This window comes from Bos indicus x Bos taurus, chromosome 19, assembly GCF_003369695.1.
Source record: "Bos indicus x Bos taurus breed Angus x Brahman F1 hybrid chromosome 19, Bos_hybrid_MaternalHap_v2.0, whole genome shotgun sequence".
In the NCBI taxonomy this organism is placed as follows: Eukaryota; Metazoa; Chordata; class Mammalia; order Artiodactyla; family Bovidae; genus Bos; species Bos indicus x Bos taurus.
Genome location: NC_040094.1, coordinates 51,778,479 through 51,796,055, shown reverse-complemented (window position 1 = coordinate 51,796,055; position 17,577 = coordinate 51,778,479). Strand labels below are relative to the sequence as shown.

The 17,577-nt window shown below is 48.0% G+C and overlaps 1 protein-coding gene across 11 annotated transcripts in view; it reads right to left on the bottom strand.

Moving 5' to 3' along the window:
• CCDC57 (coiled-coil domain containing 57) overlaps window positions 1-17,577 on the bottom strand; it is a 110,566-nt gene that overhangs the window by 61,108 nt on the left and 31,881 nt on the right. For all 11 annotated transcript variants that reach the window (XM_027517855.1, XM_027517858.1, XM_027517860.1 and 8 more), the window contains 6 exons: window positions 12,362-12,520; window positions 9,853-10,015; window positions 9,316-9,450; window positions 5,502-5,724; window positions 4,726-4,875; window positions 749-852 (listed from right to left, as the gene is read on the bottom strand). In XM_027517855.1, coding sequence (XP_027373656.1) covers window positions 749-852; window positions 4,726-4,875; window positions 5,502-5,724; window positions 9,316-9,450; window positions 9,853-10,015; window positions 12,362-12,520 — 934 coding nt within the window. The remainder of the gene's footprint in view (window positions 1-748; window positions 853-4,725; window positions 4,876-5,501; window positions 5,725-9,315; window positions 9,451-9,852; window positions 10,016-12,361; window positions 12,521-17,577) is intronic.

The following is a 17,577-nucleotide window of genomic DNA, read 5'->3' as shown; positions in this document are numbered from 1 at the left end:
CCAGGGGCTGGGGGCAGGAAACAGGGAGTTAGTGTTCAATGGGGACAGAGTTTCTGTTCAAATGATAAAAATGTCCTATTCGGAATAGACCCTGGTGATGGGTACACAATACTGTGAATATACTTAATGTTACTGAATTGTACACACAAAAATGCCAAATTTTGTTATGTATATTTTACCAGAATTTAAAAAAACACTAAATAAAAGAGGTATCAAAAGAGTTATCACGAGATGACAGCAATAAAGCACAGGCTGGGTCACCAGCCCCAGGTGCCAGGGTGGCGCCGCGATGGAGTTGTCCAGTTGTCCCACCTCCACAGGGACGAGTGGGTCAGCCCAGCGCCTGGTTACAACCTGTCCCCCAGAAGGCCGGGCCGAGGGGACTGCAAGGGCCGGCACCGGGTGAAGCATCTGGAGTCACAGACAGTGGTGACGAGCACACGCTCTTGCCGCAGCTCGGTGCCTGGGCTTGACGTGGGTCCCTGGACTCGCCCAGCACACCCTGGGTGGGTGTCAACGGCCAGCACTGTCCCCCCGCCCTGGACTCCCCTCTGTCGTCTACCCCGTCCTCACTGTGTGCCTCCCAGGGACACATGACAGGTGAGCCAGCTGTTCCCAGTAATAACCCCGTCCTCACAGGGCACGGGAGGCACAAAGAGGCCACAGCAGATTCCTGGAGTTCACTGCCACCCCAGCAGTGCCTTCAGTTGGGAGACCTACGCAGTCGAGCATCAGAGGGTGGCCATACCTTCTGTCTCAGTCGTGCCACCAGGAAGCTCAGGAGATGCGCTCTGTCTCCAAGCCTTCTGAGTGCCAGTCCCATGGACGCTCTATCGACTGGCACAGCTCCTCCTGCAGAAAGAGCGATTTTGTCAGAATAACATTCCTACCGTCCTGGGGGCGCTTCCAATTGTCCACTGTTCCCTTGGGGAGAAGGACATCTGTGGCGTCCAGGGCAGAGGTGCGTGGGTGTGTTCTCTGCCCTCCTCCGAGGATGGCTACTTGTCACTGCTGGTCCACTGGGACGCTGAAGACAGTCTAAGGCTAAGTGGGTGCAGCTGGGTGCCCACAAGGACTGAGACGAGATGCACGTGAAGAACAACCTTTATGCCAAGAAAGGAGGAGTCTTTGCAGAAGAAAAATCCAGCTTTACCAGCTAGTGTCTGTTAGAGGCTGGCCTGTGTTGACTCCTAGTCATTTGGCCAGGAATAACGAGAATGTCCACACAATCCACAGGTCAAAGAAGAAACCACAGTGGCTATTAGAAATTACTTTGAGCCGAATTACCATAAAAGCATGGCTTATCAGAACATAAGGAGTGCATCTAAAGCTGTCCTTTCAAAAGTATTTATAGCCACAGAAGATTGTTTTTAGAAAAGAAGGATGAAAGATAAATGGGCTGAATGTCCATTTCAAAAATGAGGAAAAAAGCAAACAAGGTAGAAGAAAGGACAGAATAAGCCAGTATTAGATGCACTGGAGAAGGCAATGGCAACCCACTCCAGTGTTCTTGCCTGGAGAATCCCAGGGACGGGGGAGCCTTGTGGGCTGCCGTCTACGGGGTCGCACAGAGTCGGACACGACTGAAGCAACTTAGCAGCAGTAGCAGCAGCAGATGCTGAGCAAACACAAAACAGTGTGTAATAGAGGATGACACAATACTCAAAACATCCATGACAGAATCCAAAATCACTCGTTATACCAACAACAAGAAAAATTGTACCTTGGATGATAAAAGACCTATCAAGAAGACAGATTAAAGCAATTCCAACAGGCAATATAATACAGTCTCAAAACAAATGGAATACTGGAAGTTTCAGCAAAGGTATGAAAAAAAAAATTTTTTTAATATAAATTTTAGAACCGAAACCATAATAAAAATCTCACTGGATGGGCTCAACAGAAGAACGAATTGGTGAACTTGAAGAAAAAAACAGAAAATTTCCAATCTGAACAATAGAGAAAACAGATTGGAAACAGACAGACAGAGCCTCAGTGACCCAGGGGAGAAAAACAAAAGTTCTAATACTCTTGCATTGGAGTCCAAAAAGGAAGGACAGTGTGGAGCTAAAAAAATACTTGAAGAAGTAATGGTTGGAAACTTCTCAAATTTGGTTCAGTTTCAAGGCCAAAAGGATAAGCCAAAGAAATCTATGCCCAGACCATCATAATCAGATTTCTGAAACTAAAGACAAACTTTGAAAGCAGGCAGAGAGAAATGATTGAAAGGCAATAGACTTCTCATCAGAAACAATCATGTGATTTCTCCCCAGAAGAAAATGGTTTAATGCTGAAAGCAAAGAACTTTAAACTCATAATTTTATACCAGTGAGTATACTCTTCAGGGATGAAGGTGAAACAAAGACGTCTCGGATGTAGGAAAACTTTGTGAGTCTGTCACCAGCAGCCTTGCTGAAAAGGATCTGCTGAAACAAGTGCTTCAGACAGAAGGAACCTAGAATCAAGAAAGAGTCACAGGAAGGATAAGGATTCAAGCAAAGAATGGACCATTCCTCTACTCCTGAGTTTTTAAAATTATGTTTGGCAGTTAAAAGCAAAAATGAGAATCCTGTCTGATGTGGTTCTTGATGTACAGAGAGGTGGTATTTGCAAAAAGAAATGGGGTGTTGAGGCCTGACTGGTGCTAAGATCCCCACATTCCACTTGAAATTGCAAAGTGCTGACATTAGTTGACCGTGATAAGTAAGTATACTGTAATTCTTGGGGAAAACACTAGAAAAAGTACCTAAAGAGACCGACTGAAAAACCAGATTAGAATAGAACACTAAAAATGTTCAAGTGACCCAGTGGAGGCAGAATCATGACAAAAAACACAGATTTGTATTACAATAGGAATAGGAAGAAATTTCCTTAATCTGATACAAAAAAGTAACAATTAAACTTAAAAGTAAAGTGTTGAAAATTCTTCTCCGGGATCGGGAAGAAAGTCAGCTATGATGAACATCATAATAAAGAGTTCAGTCAGGGGAAATAACACAAGGAAAAAAAAGTAAAAGATATCAGCACTGGAAAAGCCAAAAGTAAGACTTCCACTACCTGGGACAAGATGACCAGCTGTGTAGGCAGAGTGTCCTGCCTGCCTTTTCCTCTCCTTCCTGAACAATCGAGCCCATAAATCATCAGATGGGCAGCTGGAAGTTACCCTGAGGGGGCTGATCTGCCTGAGAGCTGCAACCCAGCTGGAGAGGGAATCAGGATGGAGGGCAGCCTGGCTTGGCTGTCAGAGCCAGGGTGGGCCTGGGTCAAAGAGTGGGACCTCTATGTGGGAAAAGGCCTCTGTCCGTGCAAGGGAGGGTGCTCACACCCAAGAACTGGATGGAAGAAGTAACGTACGGAGAACAAGGAGTCAGGCTTCTCGTTGGAAAAGGAAGTTAAGAGAAATGGAAGTGGAGACCAGAACAAGCCTGTAAAGCTGGATCAACCATAGAGGAACAGACTGATGAATAAGTTTGTCTTAAACACTATGAATTTCTGTTGCCTTAGGAAATGGATCCAAAAAAATACTGCTAAGGTTTATGCAGAGGGTTCTGCCTATAAGTTTTCTTCTAGGAGTTTTATGATTTGTGGCCTCACATTTCTGGTCTTTAATCCATTTTGAGTTTATTTTTATATGTGGTGTTAGAGAATGTTCTAATTTTGCTATTTTACATGAAGCTAGCTGTCCAGTCTTCCCAGCACCACTTATTGAAGAGACTTTCTTTTCCCCATTGCATATTCTTGACTCCTTGATCACAGAATGAAATGTGGCCATTTGCAACAACATGGATGAACCAGAAGGGCATTATGCTAAGTGAAATAAGTCAGAGAAAGATAAACACAGTATAATGTCTATGTGTGAAATCTAAAAAATACAAGTAGTGAATATAACAAAAAAGAAATAGACTCACAGACACAGAGAATAAACTAACGCTTAATGTGGGGAAAGGGAAGCGGGGAGGGGTGACATAATGGTAGAGAATTTAGAAGTACAAACCATTATGTATAAAGTAAGTAAGATACAAGGACGTACTGCACAGGAGATGGCTCACTGTGCAGTGTTGGCAGTAACCAGAGCAATGGCTCTCTCAGCCGCTAGTTCAGTTTTCAGTCGCTCAGTCGTGTCTGACTCTTTGCGACCCCATGAACCTCAGCACGCCAGGCCTCCCTGTCCATCACCAACTCCCAAGTTCACTCAAACTCACGTCCATCGAGTCAGTGATGCCATCCAGCCGTCTCATCCTCTGTTGTCCCCTTCTCTTCCTGCCCCCAATCCCTCCCAGCATCAGGGTCTTTTCCAAGGAGTCAACTCTTCGCATGAGGTGGCTGAAGTACTGGAGTTTCAGCTTCAGCATCAGTCCTTCCAATGAACACCCAGGACTGATCTCCTTTAGGATGGACTGGTTGGATCTCCTTGCAGTCCAAGGGACTCTCAAGAGTCTTCTCCAACACCACAGTTCAAAAGCTGCTAATGGGGGAGGAAATGATGTGAACAGTCTAGTCTGACCATCAACCAAAACATACTGCTGCTCAAAAGAAGTCAGACAAGAATACACATTTGTAATTCCACTTATATGAAAATTCAGCCATAGGGTGAGGAGTCAGGAAAGTGGCTGGCTCGGCAGGAGGAGGTGGGGCTCCTGGGGTGGCACCTTTGTAACATCTCCTTGGGCTGCGTTACTGGGAAGTCATTAGACAGAGCACACCACACGAGACGAGGACTCTCACCGGTGGTATCTGTGGAGGCCAGGACACTGGGTTGAGCGCAAGCACAGGACAAGGATGTCTTCGAAGGATCTAACACATCTAGCTGTTCCTCCAGTGTTTTAAATTTATGCTTTAGATTGTGCATTTCTGCTTCAAGGGCCAGAACGTAACCTTCCAAAAAACACAGTAAACACACAGGCAGAGGCGTTTACACTCACCCTTTATCTACCGCCCGCGCCCTCCCCTGTCCAACCCTCAAGACTGTCCCACACTGTCTGTGTGTCTCCCCTCCAGAGACCAGCTTGCCATGCTCTCCGAGTGGGCCCCACGATCAGGAGCCCTCAGTCTTGTGATCCTTGATGCAGACTTGACAATCCCATCTTGAGCGCAGCTGTCAAAGGTGCTGCCCCTCCACTCACCATCCTGAGTCCCTGCCCTGAACAGTAGGAGGCGGGGCCACCTTTGTGGCTCGGGACGCTCCCCGGAGGAAAGGCCTGGTCCCCCAGGCCCACTGCCTACTCCAGGAGAGTGCAGTGCCAACTAGCCCTTGGTCCAAGTCTGTCTCTGGTTTTTAGATGTGCCACATGTGTATCCTTCCCTTTTTCCCTCCACGAACCAATACAAAGTTTTTATTGTACATAAAAAATATGACTTAAGATCCTTTCTCTTGGAGGGAAAGCAGCTGTCATACTTTGACATAATCTATAATGGGGATGCTCATTTTTAAGACTCCAAGTGAAGCCTATTTACAGACCCAGTAGAGAAGACTCCTCATCTTCCCTCTTTCCCTTGCTCACCAGGAACCGCAGAATCTGCTGCTGCCTTTGGGTCAGGCTGGTTTGTTTGTGAGGTCTCCCCTCCTAACCGGGCAGAAGGAAGAATTTGGTCACTTAGAGCTTCCATTTCTTTCCTCATTTGTGCAATAACATTTCGCAAACTTGTGTTCTGCTCTTTTAGCTGCTGGATCTCACTAGATGGAAAACTTTTATTGATTTCTTCTCCTTGATAGCTTAGAGGCCTCTGTAAAATACAGAAAAATAAAAGGAAAAGAAAATGGTTAGAGCCAAGAACCAGCGATTCCCTTGTGCATCTGAGGCCGGCTGTGTCGGTGTCTGTCAGCACCCTCCAGGCCCCCTGTCCCTGCGGCTCCTCATCTGTCCTGGAAGTGGGTAATGTTGACAGAACTATGAAAATGCTTTTTCTTTTATGTTTCATAAAGACAAGACCACTGTTTTTCAAAGATAAGTTTTATTGAGAGGTTTGGGGACTCTTCCTTTTTAGTCAAAAACCCATCATTCACCCGTTAGAGGGGCAGTTATTTAAAAAAAAAAAAGAGAGAGAGAGAGAGACTTCCCTGGGGGTCTGGTGGCTAAGACTGTGCTCCTGATGGAGCGGGCCTGGGTGCAATCCCTGGTCAGGGAACTAGATCCCACATGGTGCAACTAAGACCAAGTGCAGCCACATAAAATAAATAAATATCAAAAGAGATGGACAATAACAAGTGTTGGTGAGGATGTGGAGAAAATGGAGCCCTTGTACACTGAAAAAGGTAAAAGTACTCGGTGGTTTGTAATGTAAGTATAACATAGTGCAGCTGCTGTGGAAAACAATCTGTGTTCCTCAACAAAGTAAACACAGAGCTATTACGTGACCCAGCAAGTCCACTCTTGGGTACAGACCTGAGAGAAGTGCAAACACAGATCCACACAGAAACCTGCAGACATGTTTGGAGCATTAATCATAGTAGCCAAAATGGAAATGTCCACCAACAGATGATGGATAAACAAAAGTTAACACCATGAAATACTATATAGCCATAAAAGGAATGCCGTTCTTATACACACTACCACATGGATGGAACATGAAAACATCATGCTGAGTGACAGTCAAGGACTTTAAAGCAGTTCGCATAAATATACTCCAGATTTAAAGAAAAATATGAAAAAACAAATAGAAGATATCAAAAAGAACAAAATAGCATCTACAGAGATGAAAAATACATTGTCTGAAGGAAAAGTTCACTGGATAGGATGGGATTAAGAGCAGATAAGATACTACAGGAGGAAAGGTTAAGTCAGCACAAACACAGAGCAGCAGAAAGTATCCAAACTCAAGAACAGGGTGAAAGGCAAAAGAACAAGTAACAGCAGAGCCCTAGTGACTACAGAACACTGTGAAGCAGACATACACTAACCCAATCAATGAGGGGATGGAAAAGGATTCAGAACGTGTTGGCAAAAAAATTTCAAATTTGATGAAAACCTAAGTCCACAGATCCAAGAAGTTCAACAAACCCAAAGCAAGATAAACACAAAGAAAGTCACACCAAAGAGCACATCATGGTCAAACTACTTAAAAACAGTGATGAAGGAAATCTCTTAAAAACCACCAGAGGAAAAAAGGCACATTACCTTCCTGCAGAAGGACAAATAAAAGAAACTACCAACTTCTCAAAAGAACCAGTGAAACCTAGAAGACTTCCCACTAGGATACCATGCCGAGAGGTCCGGCCATGGAGTTGAGCTGGGGTGAACGTTGGGCCAGCTTTATTCCAGAGAGCACTACAGTGAACTAAAACTGTAAAATTTCTGCAGTGGTATATATTACTTTTGTTTCCAAAGTGAAACTATTTCTTCTGTTACCGCTAGTACCCAGCTTTTCAAGCCACCTCTGGCTCCGCTATGTACCTGCCTGCCTCCTTCCAGCCACCGCTCTGGCCCCACTGCTCCTCCTGCAAACATCCAACCTCCTTCTCTGCCCACTGGGCCATTTGCCACCTTCTCTGCAGCAGAGCCTTAGGCTGCTCCCGCTCAGGCAGACAGCAGAGTGGTCAGGGCTGTGCACCTGGCCAGCACTGCTTACATTCTCCCTCTGTGGGGAAGGGACCACCCCTCTTAGGGCCTTAGCTTCCTTGTCCTGAACAACAGGATCCACCTCAAAGTTGCAGTGTAGCCCACTCCCAAGGTGAATCTTCTGTCCCTGTGGCTGTGGCTGTGTTTGCCCTAGCAGCCTGCCTGGCGGTGCTGCCTTGGTCTCTGTGGGGTGATCACTCAGGCCCTGCCGAGGCGCCATCATCGAAACTAGTGCCAAGCAAAGAGAAAGCTGTGGCCACAGCCAAGAGGCTGCCTGTCTGTGCAGTGCAATCTGTGGTGGGCTCAGCGCGTCCCAGGAAGCACCACGTCTTCCTCCCTGAGCAGCCTCTGTCTCGGCTTCAGAGCGTGACAGATCCCCTGCTGCCCCTACTTAGTTTGCCAAGGGCCCACCTCTATAGAACTCAGCACCAACTGCCGCCTGCCAGCCGACATCTGCTGCTTTACCAGGTGGTCACATCTTTAACCTGGTCACAGTATCAAGGCCCTGAAGGGGGAACACAGGTGTTTTGCTATTATCTGGAGGATTCAAGACTTCATTCCTCTGGGTCAACCGAAACTTGCACAGCATCCTCCACCACCCTGGGTCCCTGCTTGGTAAGGAAGCCACATCTCTGTGTTAAGACCACCAGGCCAGCTCACCTTCACTGGTGTCTGAGGTGCTGCTCTGCCACGCCCCCTCATCTTGCCTCCAGGGCTCCCTGTACAGAACAGAGGTGCACACCCCCCCACTCTGCACACAGCACTTGTTTCTGACCCCCCGGCCACTTCTAAGGTTCCTGTTCACTTAACAAGGCAACAAGCCACTGACAGGCCTCCCTGACCAGCTGAGCTGGTGCTTGGAGACAAATGTCTTCTTGTAATTGCCAGCCTGGCAGTAAAATACAAAAAGAAAAATTTGCGTAGGGAGGCTCATTAATAAAAACAACAAAAAAGAGGCATTTGTTTTCTCTCTATGCCCTAGAGAAGGCACCCATGCAAAAACCACCAGCGATGAGTCCCCAGGACCATAGGTGACCCTGGAGACTGGGTTGGCCCCTCCTCTCCTCCTGGGAACACCAGTGCTCCCAAGCCTGACCACTGGCTGAATGTGAATCTTCCCAGAGGTCTGTTAACAGACACACCTTCTGGAGCTTGACCCCTAGGGCATCAGGCCTAGTATGTCCTGCTGGGATGTGCTCATGTGACCTTAATTAATCATCCATCTTAACTAATCACATCCATAAAGACCCTATTTCCAAGGAAGGTTGCATCCTGAGGCACCGGGACAAGAATACGTCTTTCGGGGCCACCATTCAACCTGGGGTCGTCCCGTAGTCAGTGTCAGGCTCTGGCTGGCATACAGCAGCACGGGAGTCTGTGCCTTTTGAGAGGAACGGCCATCGTCACATATCGAATGGCTCAGTCACCACATGTGAAGAAGTGTGTTTTGGGATAAAGCCCTAACCTTTTGGTTTTCTGTGTTACCGTCTGCCATGGTACAATATCTGAATTTGAGGTTTTGTGATATTTCAGATACTAAAGACACAAAGAAGACTGAGTGCAGATTCCCATTAGCTGGTTGAGCCTTGGTCTCACCTTGTGTGAACAGTCATCTTAAAAGAAACATGGCTGAAAACATCTACCTCAACAGTGCTGATTCTATTTGACGTGTTTCCCCTCTGGCCGGGGGAACAGATATCTCCAAGGGGCCAGGGAGGAAGAGCTGCAAGGGAGACTCAGGAGGAGGGCGGCCCCTCACCTGAGCCTCCTCCTCAGGGAGCAGCCCACGTGTCCGCAGAGCCTGCAGGGCCTGGTCTCTCTCTCGGGTCACAGCCTTCAGCACCACCTCTCGGTCACACAGTCGCCGCTCCGTCTCCTGGAGCTTGGCAACAACCTGGGGAAAACACAGGCTCAGTTCATCTTGGGAGGATCAGAAGGGAGCAGTGCCACTTTCAAGGTCCAGACCAGCTCCCTACCCTGCTGGGAAGCAGCGAGCAGACACGAGGGTGAGGAACCCCAGGAAATATGTGGCCTCGGAGCCAGAGGAGCACAGCAAATGCTGGGGCCACCTATGCATCCAGCCCCACAGGCAGCTGCCTGGCCATTAGAGAAAGGCTGCGGGCAGGGACTCATCACTGCGAGTCCTGCTGTTATAAACCAAACTGCTCAGTGAGGCCAAGTGCTTTCAAGTGCAAAGGATAACTTGGTGAGGGCCCAAGCCGGCTCCATGCTGCAGCGGACACTCCCAGCCCTTCCTTCTGCAGAAAGAAGTCAGACAGCCCAGGGGAGTGCAGACCTGGTCTCTGGCCGTGGTCAGGCCCTGAATCAAGTCCTCGGCCTGCTGGTACTGCTCCCGCTCGACGCCTTCGCAGCGGCGCTGCCAGTCCAGCTCTAGCTGCACCTTGTCACGCTCCAGGCTCCGCTCCCTCTCTACCGCTAGAGACAGCTGCTGTTTGTACCTGTGGGGGTAAAAAGTGCCAACACTAACATTGTCCTGAGGTTCCTTCAGGCTGTGATGTAGCTGAGATGGGAGGCGTCCCTCCTGGGCCCCCTGGCCAGCCATGGTCACGGGCTCAGCCGACACCTTCACACAGGCCCAGGTTCAGAGGGGAGCAGGCGGCCAGGCCCCCCAGTCCTGAGAAACTCAGCACCATAGGAGATGAGGTCAAACTCAGTAAGAGACAGGAAGAAAGCCAGCAAACTCAGACAAACAAGAAAACAGCCGCACTAGAGAAGTGCCGGAGGGTTCCTAGCAGAGCACACAGAGCTGGAGGGTCAACAATAAGCTGAAAGGTCAAACATAACTCAGTGTCCATCTACTGGGGGTTGGGAGAGATCAGAATGGAAGAAGGAAAGAACCACGCAAGTAGGAGGAACTGGTAGGCTCTGCCAGTCAGCACAGTGTCCTTAGGAATCATCGGAGGATGTCCAGGGCGCCCAGTGGAGACCCTGGGGTGCATGTGTCAACAGGGCTAGACTGGCCCTCTGGAGAGATCTTATGTGCATGTGGTGCTCAGTCATGCCTGACTCGTTGTGGCCCCGTGGACAGCAGCCTGCCAGGCTCCTCTGTCCATGGGATTATGGTATTCTCCAGGCAAGAATCCTGGAGTGGGCTGCCATTTCCTCGTCCAAGGATCTGACTGGAGGGACCAGATCTCCATGTCTCCTGCATTGGCAGGTGGATTCTCTACCACTGAATCACAGAGAGACCCTAGAGCCACTATAACAAAGATTTAAAGCAACCCTTAAACAATCAAGCTGCTCTGCCGCTGCTGCTGCTGCTGCTGCTAAGTCACTTCAGTCGTGTCCAACTCTTAGTGAACCCATGGACTGCAGCCTACCAGGCTCCTCCATCCATGGGGTTTTCCAGGCAAGAGTACTGGAGTGGGGTGCCATTGCCTTCTCTGAGCTGCTCAGCGGGACTATAATTAACCAACTACCTACAGCTGAGCAGCAGGGGCCTGTGAAAGGAAGATGACCAACCTAGAGGCCTGCTGACACAGTGGCCACATATCTGACAGCCATGGACAGCTGTGACATGTACAAGGAAGCAGGATACTGGCCTCTGTGCCACAGAAACAGACTCTCAACAGAGGTGGCAGGAAAATACGTAAAGCAGCTCCTGTAAATATGTTCAGAGATTAAAAGCAACCACACACACAGTGAGGAGATTAATGAAAAGTAAAATGTGTGAAATAAAAACTTCACCAGCCTTGGGACTTCCTTAATGGTTCATGTGGCTAAGACTCCGTGCTCCCAAGGCAGGGTGCCTGGGTTTGATCCCTGCTCAGGGAACTAGATCCCACGTGCCGCAACTGAAGATCCTGCACGCTGCATCTAGGAACCGGTGTAGCCAAATAAATAAATAAAAATACCAACCCCCTGCAAAAAAACCCTCACCAGTCTTTCCAGCAGATGAGGCCTTGTGGGGAAAGTCTCAGAAGCTAGCAAAAGAACATTAGATTAAAGCAAAGAAAACAGAAGACAGACAATAATAAGGATAAGAATAGATATTGAAATTGAAAACAGAAAAACCATTGAAAAAAGTCAAAGAAACCAAATGCTGGCTGTTTGGAAAGATCTGTAAAATGGATAAATCTCTAGCTAGACTGATGAGAAGAAAAGAGAAAATACGTATCATCAGTATCAAGAAGGGGAGAGGACCTTGTTACAGACTTTACACATATAGAGAGACAGTAAAGAAATACTATAAACAATTTCATGTCAGTAAAGTCAACAATTAGATGAAATGAACAAACTCACTGAAAGACACAAATTACCAAGTGACACGTGCACAAAATAGAAAATCTGAAAATTCAAATAAATATCCAAAGAAACCAGACACAAAAGAGTATAAACTGTAGGATTCTACGCAGATGAAATTCCAGAACAGGAGAAGCCCACAGTGGCAGAGAGCAGTCCACAGGGTGCCAGGGAGGGAGGGGACTTTGGGCGATGGAAGGGTTTTACATGATGATGGCACTGGTGGTTGTACCACATACTTAAGTGTATATTTGTCAAGATTCATCAACTGTACAGTTAAAATGGGTACATTTATTATAGTTCAATGATTCCTTAGGAGAGAGAATACTACCTTTACTCAAGTCTTTATTCTGGCTGATAGGAAAAGACACCAAGACATTAGAACAAATCAGAACTCAGAGATGATTCCTGACACGGGACGAAATAGCACACACCCTTTTACAGCCCTGGTGCAGACTGGGAACTGTGCTCTGTGGGAAAGACCGCCTCTGACCACCCGCCCTGCCGCCCCCATCTTCGCCCCCTTCCTCCATCACACACACCTTCCAATATCCTGCTGGCATCTGGTCAGCTGTGCCTTCAGCTTCATCTCCTCTTCCTGCAGTGACTGAACCTGAAGGTCTTTGGAGATCATCTCCTTAGATAGCTGAGCAATCTGGGCATCCCAGCTAGACTTGAGAGCTGATGCATCTTCCCGAAGTCTAAACCAAGAAGGGAAGCGACGTGAATGTGGGTGTGGTTCTCACCCAAGCTCTCTTTTACAACATACACACACACACACACACACACACAGTCCTCAGAGGAAATGCTGCAGATCAAGGTCTCTTCTACACACATCAGGGCACAGACTTCCCTGCCTAGATTAAGAAGTAGTCCTACCCAAGAAGAAATATCTACCCATCCCTCCCACCAGCCCAGGTACAACACCTGTAGCACACCAAGCCAACACCAAGTGTGTGAGGAAGTAGGGGCCAGGACATGTCTCTTGGAGCCAGAGATCCTGAGACAGCACCATCTGACACACCTGGGCACCCCTTGCCATGCCTAGCACAGTCCCTCCACATAGAGACTTTCAACACGTATCTCCAAACTGAATAGTAAGATAAGGTTCTACATTCATTGGTAGAATCTCGACAAATCTGATAAATCTCCCAAGAAGCAAAACTTGAGAAAAACATCTAGAGATATTGACTAGAGTAGCTATGGTATTAACCACGCAAAGCTTGCAGGGTAGTCACCCTATTTGCAGCTCTGGCCTGTTTCCCTCCTAAGCTGCATTCAGCATGCTGTGGGGAAAATACTATGGTCACGCACTGGCCACTGCCCAGAGCCACAGGCCCAAGGGTGGGCCATGGACTGCGGCACAGAGGTAGACAAGCCACGGGAAGGCAAATGGCCATCAGTCTACAAGGTCTTAGAGCAAAGTCCTGACTGCAGTTGCCTTGAGACTTAGAAAAGCTCCATCCAAACAGTGGCAGAGACAGAAAGGAGAAAGGAGCAGCTGCCCTAATGGGAAACTTCTTTCAACATTTCAGCTTAAACAGGCCTCAACATTGAGGCTGGTGTGCTGGTTAAAATGCCCTTGGCAAAGGGTCAGCCAACCTCACAGGAACGAGATGGCTCTGCTCTGCTCTTCCTACCCTGGCCCTGTGACCCCCAGGCCTATGAGTCCCTGCCTGAGGAGCCCTGTGCTCTCCACTCTCTTGGGCATCCCAGTGCCCTCGCACGCCTGGCACAGACATGTGGTGGCTGGGTAGGGCTTTCTGCTCACAGGCAAAGCCCACTGCAGTGGGCAGAGGCTGGTGTGGGGGGGTTCCACAACCTCAGTCCTGGTCAAGCCAGGATTATCAACACTCTGAGTAGCAGAGTTCTCTGTTCATAAAGGACTGCAGTGAAGCTCATTTAGGAAAACCCTTTAAAGACCAAGGTGGGAATGAAGAAGGGGAATGAGTATGGGGAAATGTACAAAACCCCACAGCCCAGAGGAAAGCCATGCTGCTCGGTAAAGCATTAGGATTCTTCAGCTCTATTACTAACTTAGGAAAAGGCACCCTCTTTGAAACTGCCTAGATACAGTATGTAATAAAAGTGTCACATTCTCAAAGGATTAAGACCTTTCAAGTGTGAGATTTCCAGTGTTATTCTTAGCTATTGGAAAAAGTCATTTTTCTTAGTATGATTTAAACAAATTACTTCTAGTACGTCCAGATTCATACTGACCTCTTACCTAAAATAAACCAGCTCAGCCTAGTAATACAGGGGGCTGCAAAACATTGGAAACTTGAGAACACGTCCAGCTCAGACACAGTGCTGGTGTCAGAACAGGGGCTGCAGCTGTTCCTCTCCAGGTCCACCCAGTACCCCTTCGCTGGGGTACTTCGCTCTGGTCCCATGTAGTTGTTGGGGTGATAAAAGTAGCATGTGGGGGCCCAGGTGAAGTGAAAGTCACTCAGCCGTGTCCAACTCTTTGCAACCCCATGTGCTATTCAGTCCATGGAATTCTCCAGCCCAGAAAACTGGAGTGGGTAGCCCATCGCTTTTCCACAGGATCTTCCCAACCCAGGAATCGAACTGGAGTCTCCAGCATTGCAGGTGGATTCTTTACCAACTGAGCTATCAGGGGGCCCAAGAGCCTGTAACAAAGCTGCCCCCCACCCCATGAGCCAACCTAGAGCCAAGACCACATGGGGCAGTATGTATAGGCAGGCAGGGTGCTCATGGGATCCGGGCTTCACCCTGGCTGTGTCCCAGCAGGCACTTAGCCCCGGAGCCTCGACTGACATGACAGAGGGAAATGAGAGGTTCTTCTTTGTTCTGTGTGTCACTAAAAGACAAAAGGACATGAGATGCCTAGCCTGCCCTGGAATTCCAAAGCACTCCTTCCCCTCTACCTACTCACTGGCAACTCTCTCCAAGGCCCAAGGAAAGGGAAGCAGCTGACAGCCCTGGGAAGTCGACTGCCCGGGCCCCACGCATCAAGCAGGATGTCTGTTCTGAGCTTCCCATTATAGTCCCTGACCTGATCCTTCATGATTCCATATGTGTTGGGCTTCCACAACTATAAGAGAAGTTGCTGGAGCTTGAGAGCCATATTTTTATTTCTTCTTAATTTCTAATTCTCACGAGATGATTTGTACACAGCAGGGGCTTTGTATGTGGCCATGAATGGGATCCTGGTTCTCGCTCCACTTTGCCAAGACCAAGACAGCACAAGCAGGCCTGTGTTCTGGAGAGCAGAGAACTTGCCCTCATTGAGTCCTGGCCTCTGCCCAGCATTTGGACCAGCGCTGCCCAGCACTGAGCCAAGGGCCATTCAGGGCTCCCAGGCATGCAGCCAGTCTGAATTGAGATCTGACTTTAAAATTTAGCATCAAAAAATGCAAAATACCTCAATAACAATTTGCTCAGGCAAGTTTAGGCATCCATCTTCATTAATATTTTTTAATTGATTACTTATTTTTTTCTCAAACTTAAACTTTTTATTTTGTATTGTGGTATAGCTGATTAACCAATTACTTTCCCATGTGGCAGCAGTGGTAAAGAACTGGCCTACCAATGCAGGAGATGCGGGTTCAGTCCCTGGGTCTGGAAGATTCCCTGGCGCAGAGCACGGCAACCCAGTCCAGTATTCTTGACTGGAGAATCCCATGAACAGGAGCTAGCAGGCTACAGTCCATAGTGTCACAAAGAGTTGGATGCGACTAAAGTGACTTGAGCACACAAGCACACAATGAGATGGTATTTTGGACATACTGGGTTAAAACATGTTATTGAAGTTAATTTCATCTACTTCTTTTTTGCGTCTGGGCTGTGAATATTAGGAGGTTAAAGTGCCCTCTGGCCCCATCATATTCCTTTTGATAGGTTATATGTCTGCATGGTTACATGCACACAAGGTTCTCACAATGCGGTCTCAGCTCATCATTTCTCCACCCTGCTATCCACAAACTAATGGTCACAAGAAAACCAGCACAAATAGGCCCAAAGAGACCACAAAATCATAATATGGGCCATTTTGTCGCTGACTTGTAAAGAGTACGTCTCGGTAGGAAAAGACGCTGATACAGACACTAAGGCTTCTCCTGGGAACCCACTGATGCTGCTCGTCACGGCCTCTCGACTGTCCAGTGGGGAAGCGGGAAGGAACATGACGGTGGACCCGCCGAGAGAGCAGAGGCAGGAGGCCTCCCCTCAGGAAGGCCTGTGCACCCGGACCCTGGGCTCTGAGTTACTGTCTGTGAGAAGGACCCTGGGAGAATCTGTCCAAACCAAACAAGGAGTGGCTGGGAGACACACACCCTTGAGATTGAGCCACCTCACCCCTCCAGCTATTGCCTCTTAGGTTTAACAGATCAAACAATAAAACGCATGACTCTAAAGAAGCTATCCTGAATAAGCTTTGACTTCCTGGTATTTTATAGTTTAAGAGCTATTTTCCCCTTCAGTAGAAATATAACTTGGCAGAGAATTCTCTGTAAGAAAGAGAGACAGAAATATTTCCCAAACAAAGGGGAAAAGCCAGTTGCTAAACAGCAGGATTTGCAAATGACTTATTTGTCTTAATCATCTTCCGTAAACACAGCTTCTCTGAAGATCACTTCCTTACTGGCTGCCAAGAGGCTGAGTTCAGTTACTGCTTCAGTTACAATGATCCTTCAGAGACACCAAGCACAGTGGGATAGAGTGGTTGTGTATGGCCTGGCTTAGATGTCAAAAAGAAAACTGGGTTTGAAAAGAAGTTAGTTTGGAATTCCCCGGCAGTCTGGTGGTTAGGACTCTGTGTTTTCACTGCCAAGGGCCTGCATTCAATCTCTGGTTGGGGAACTAAGATCCTGCAAGCCATATGGCATGGCCAAAAAAATAAATAGTTAAAAAAATTTTTTTTTAATTCTGTTTTTGGTTGTGCTGGGTCTTCATCGCTGTGCTTGGGTTTCCCCCAGCTGTGGAGGGTGGGGCCGCTCTCCAGTTGCGGTGCACGGGCCTCTTGCTGCAGTGGCTTCTCTTGTTGTGAGCGAGGTCTCGAGGTGCACGGGCTTCAGCAGTTGCAGCAGGCAGGCTCAGTAATTGTGGCTCGAGGGTTCTAGAGCGAGGGCTCAGCGGTTGTGGCATGGGGGCTTAGTTGCTCCTCGGCACGTGAAATCTCCCTGGACCAGATATCAGACCCGAGTCCCCTGTATTGGCAGGCGGATTCTTATCCACTGTACCACCAGGGAAGTCCAAAAAGAATTTTTAATTAAAAAAAACAATAAAAAGCAGCTAGTTTATGGAGAAACTGGAACCCTTGTGGAGAATGTGCAATTACTGTGGAACACAGTTCCTCAAAAAGTCACACCTAGCACCTCCACTTCCGGGTACACATCCAAAAGAACTGAAAAGAGACCTGAGCAGAAATCTGCTCACCCACAGTCACAGCTGCTAAAAGGCGGAAACACCCAAGATCGCCGTCAACGGAGGAAATGATAAACAAAAGGTAGCTGTATGCAAGCAATGTGATGTTACTCAGCCTTAAAGAGGAAGAGCATTTCTGACGCCTGCTGCAGCAACGTGGATGAACCTTGAAGCCATCACGCTGAGTGGAATCAGTCAGTCAGAGAAGGGCAGACAGAGGGATTCCACTTGTGTGAGGCCCTTAGGGCACTCAGATTCACAGAGACTGGAGGTGGGGTGGTGGGTGCCAGGGGCTGGGAGAGGGGGATGGGGAATCATTACTGAAGAGGCACAGTTATAGTTTCACAAAGAAAAGGGTTCTGAAGACGAA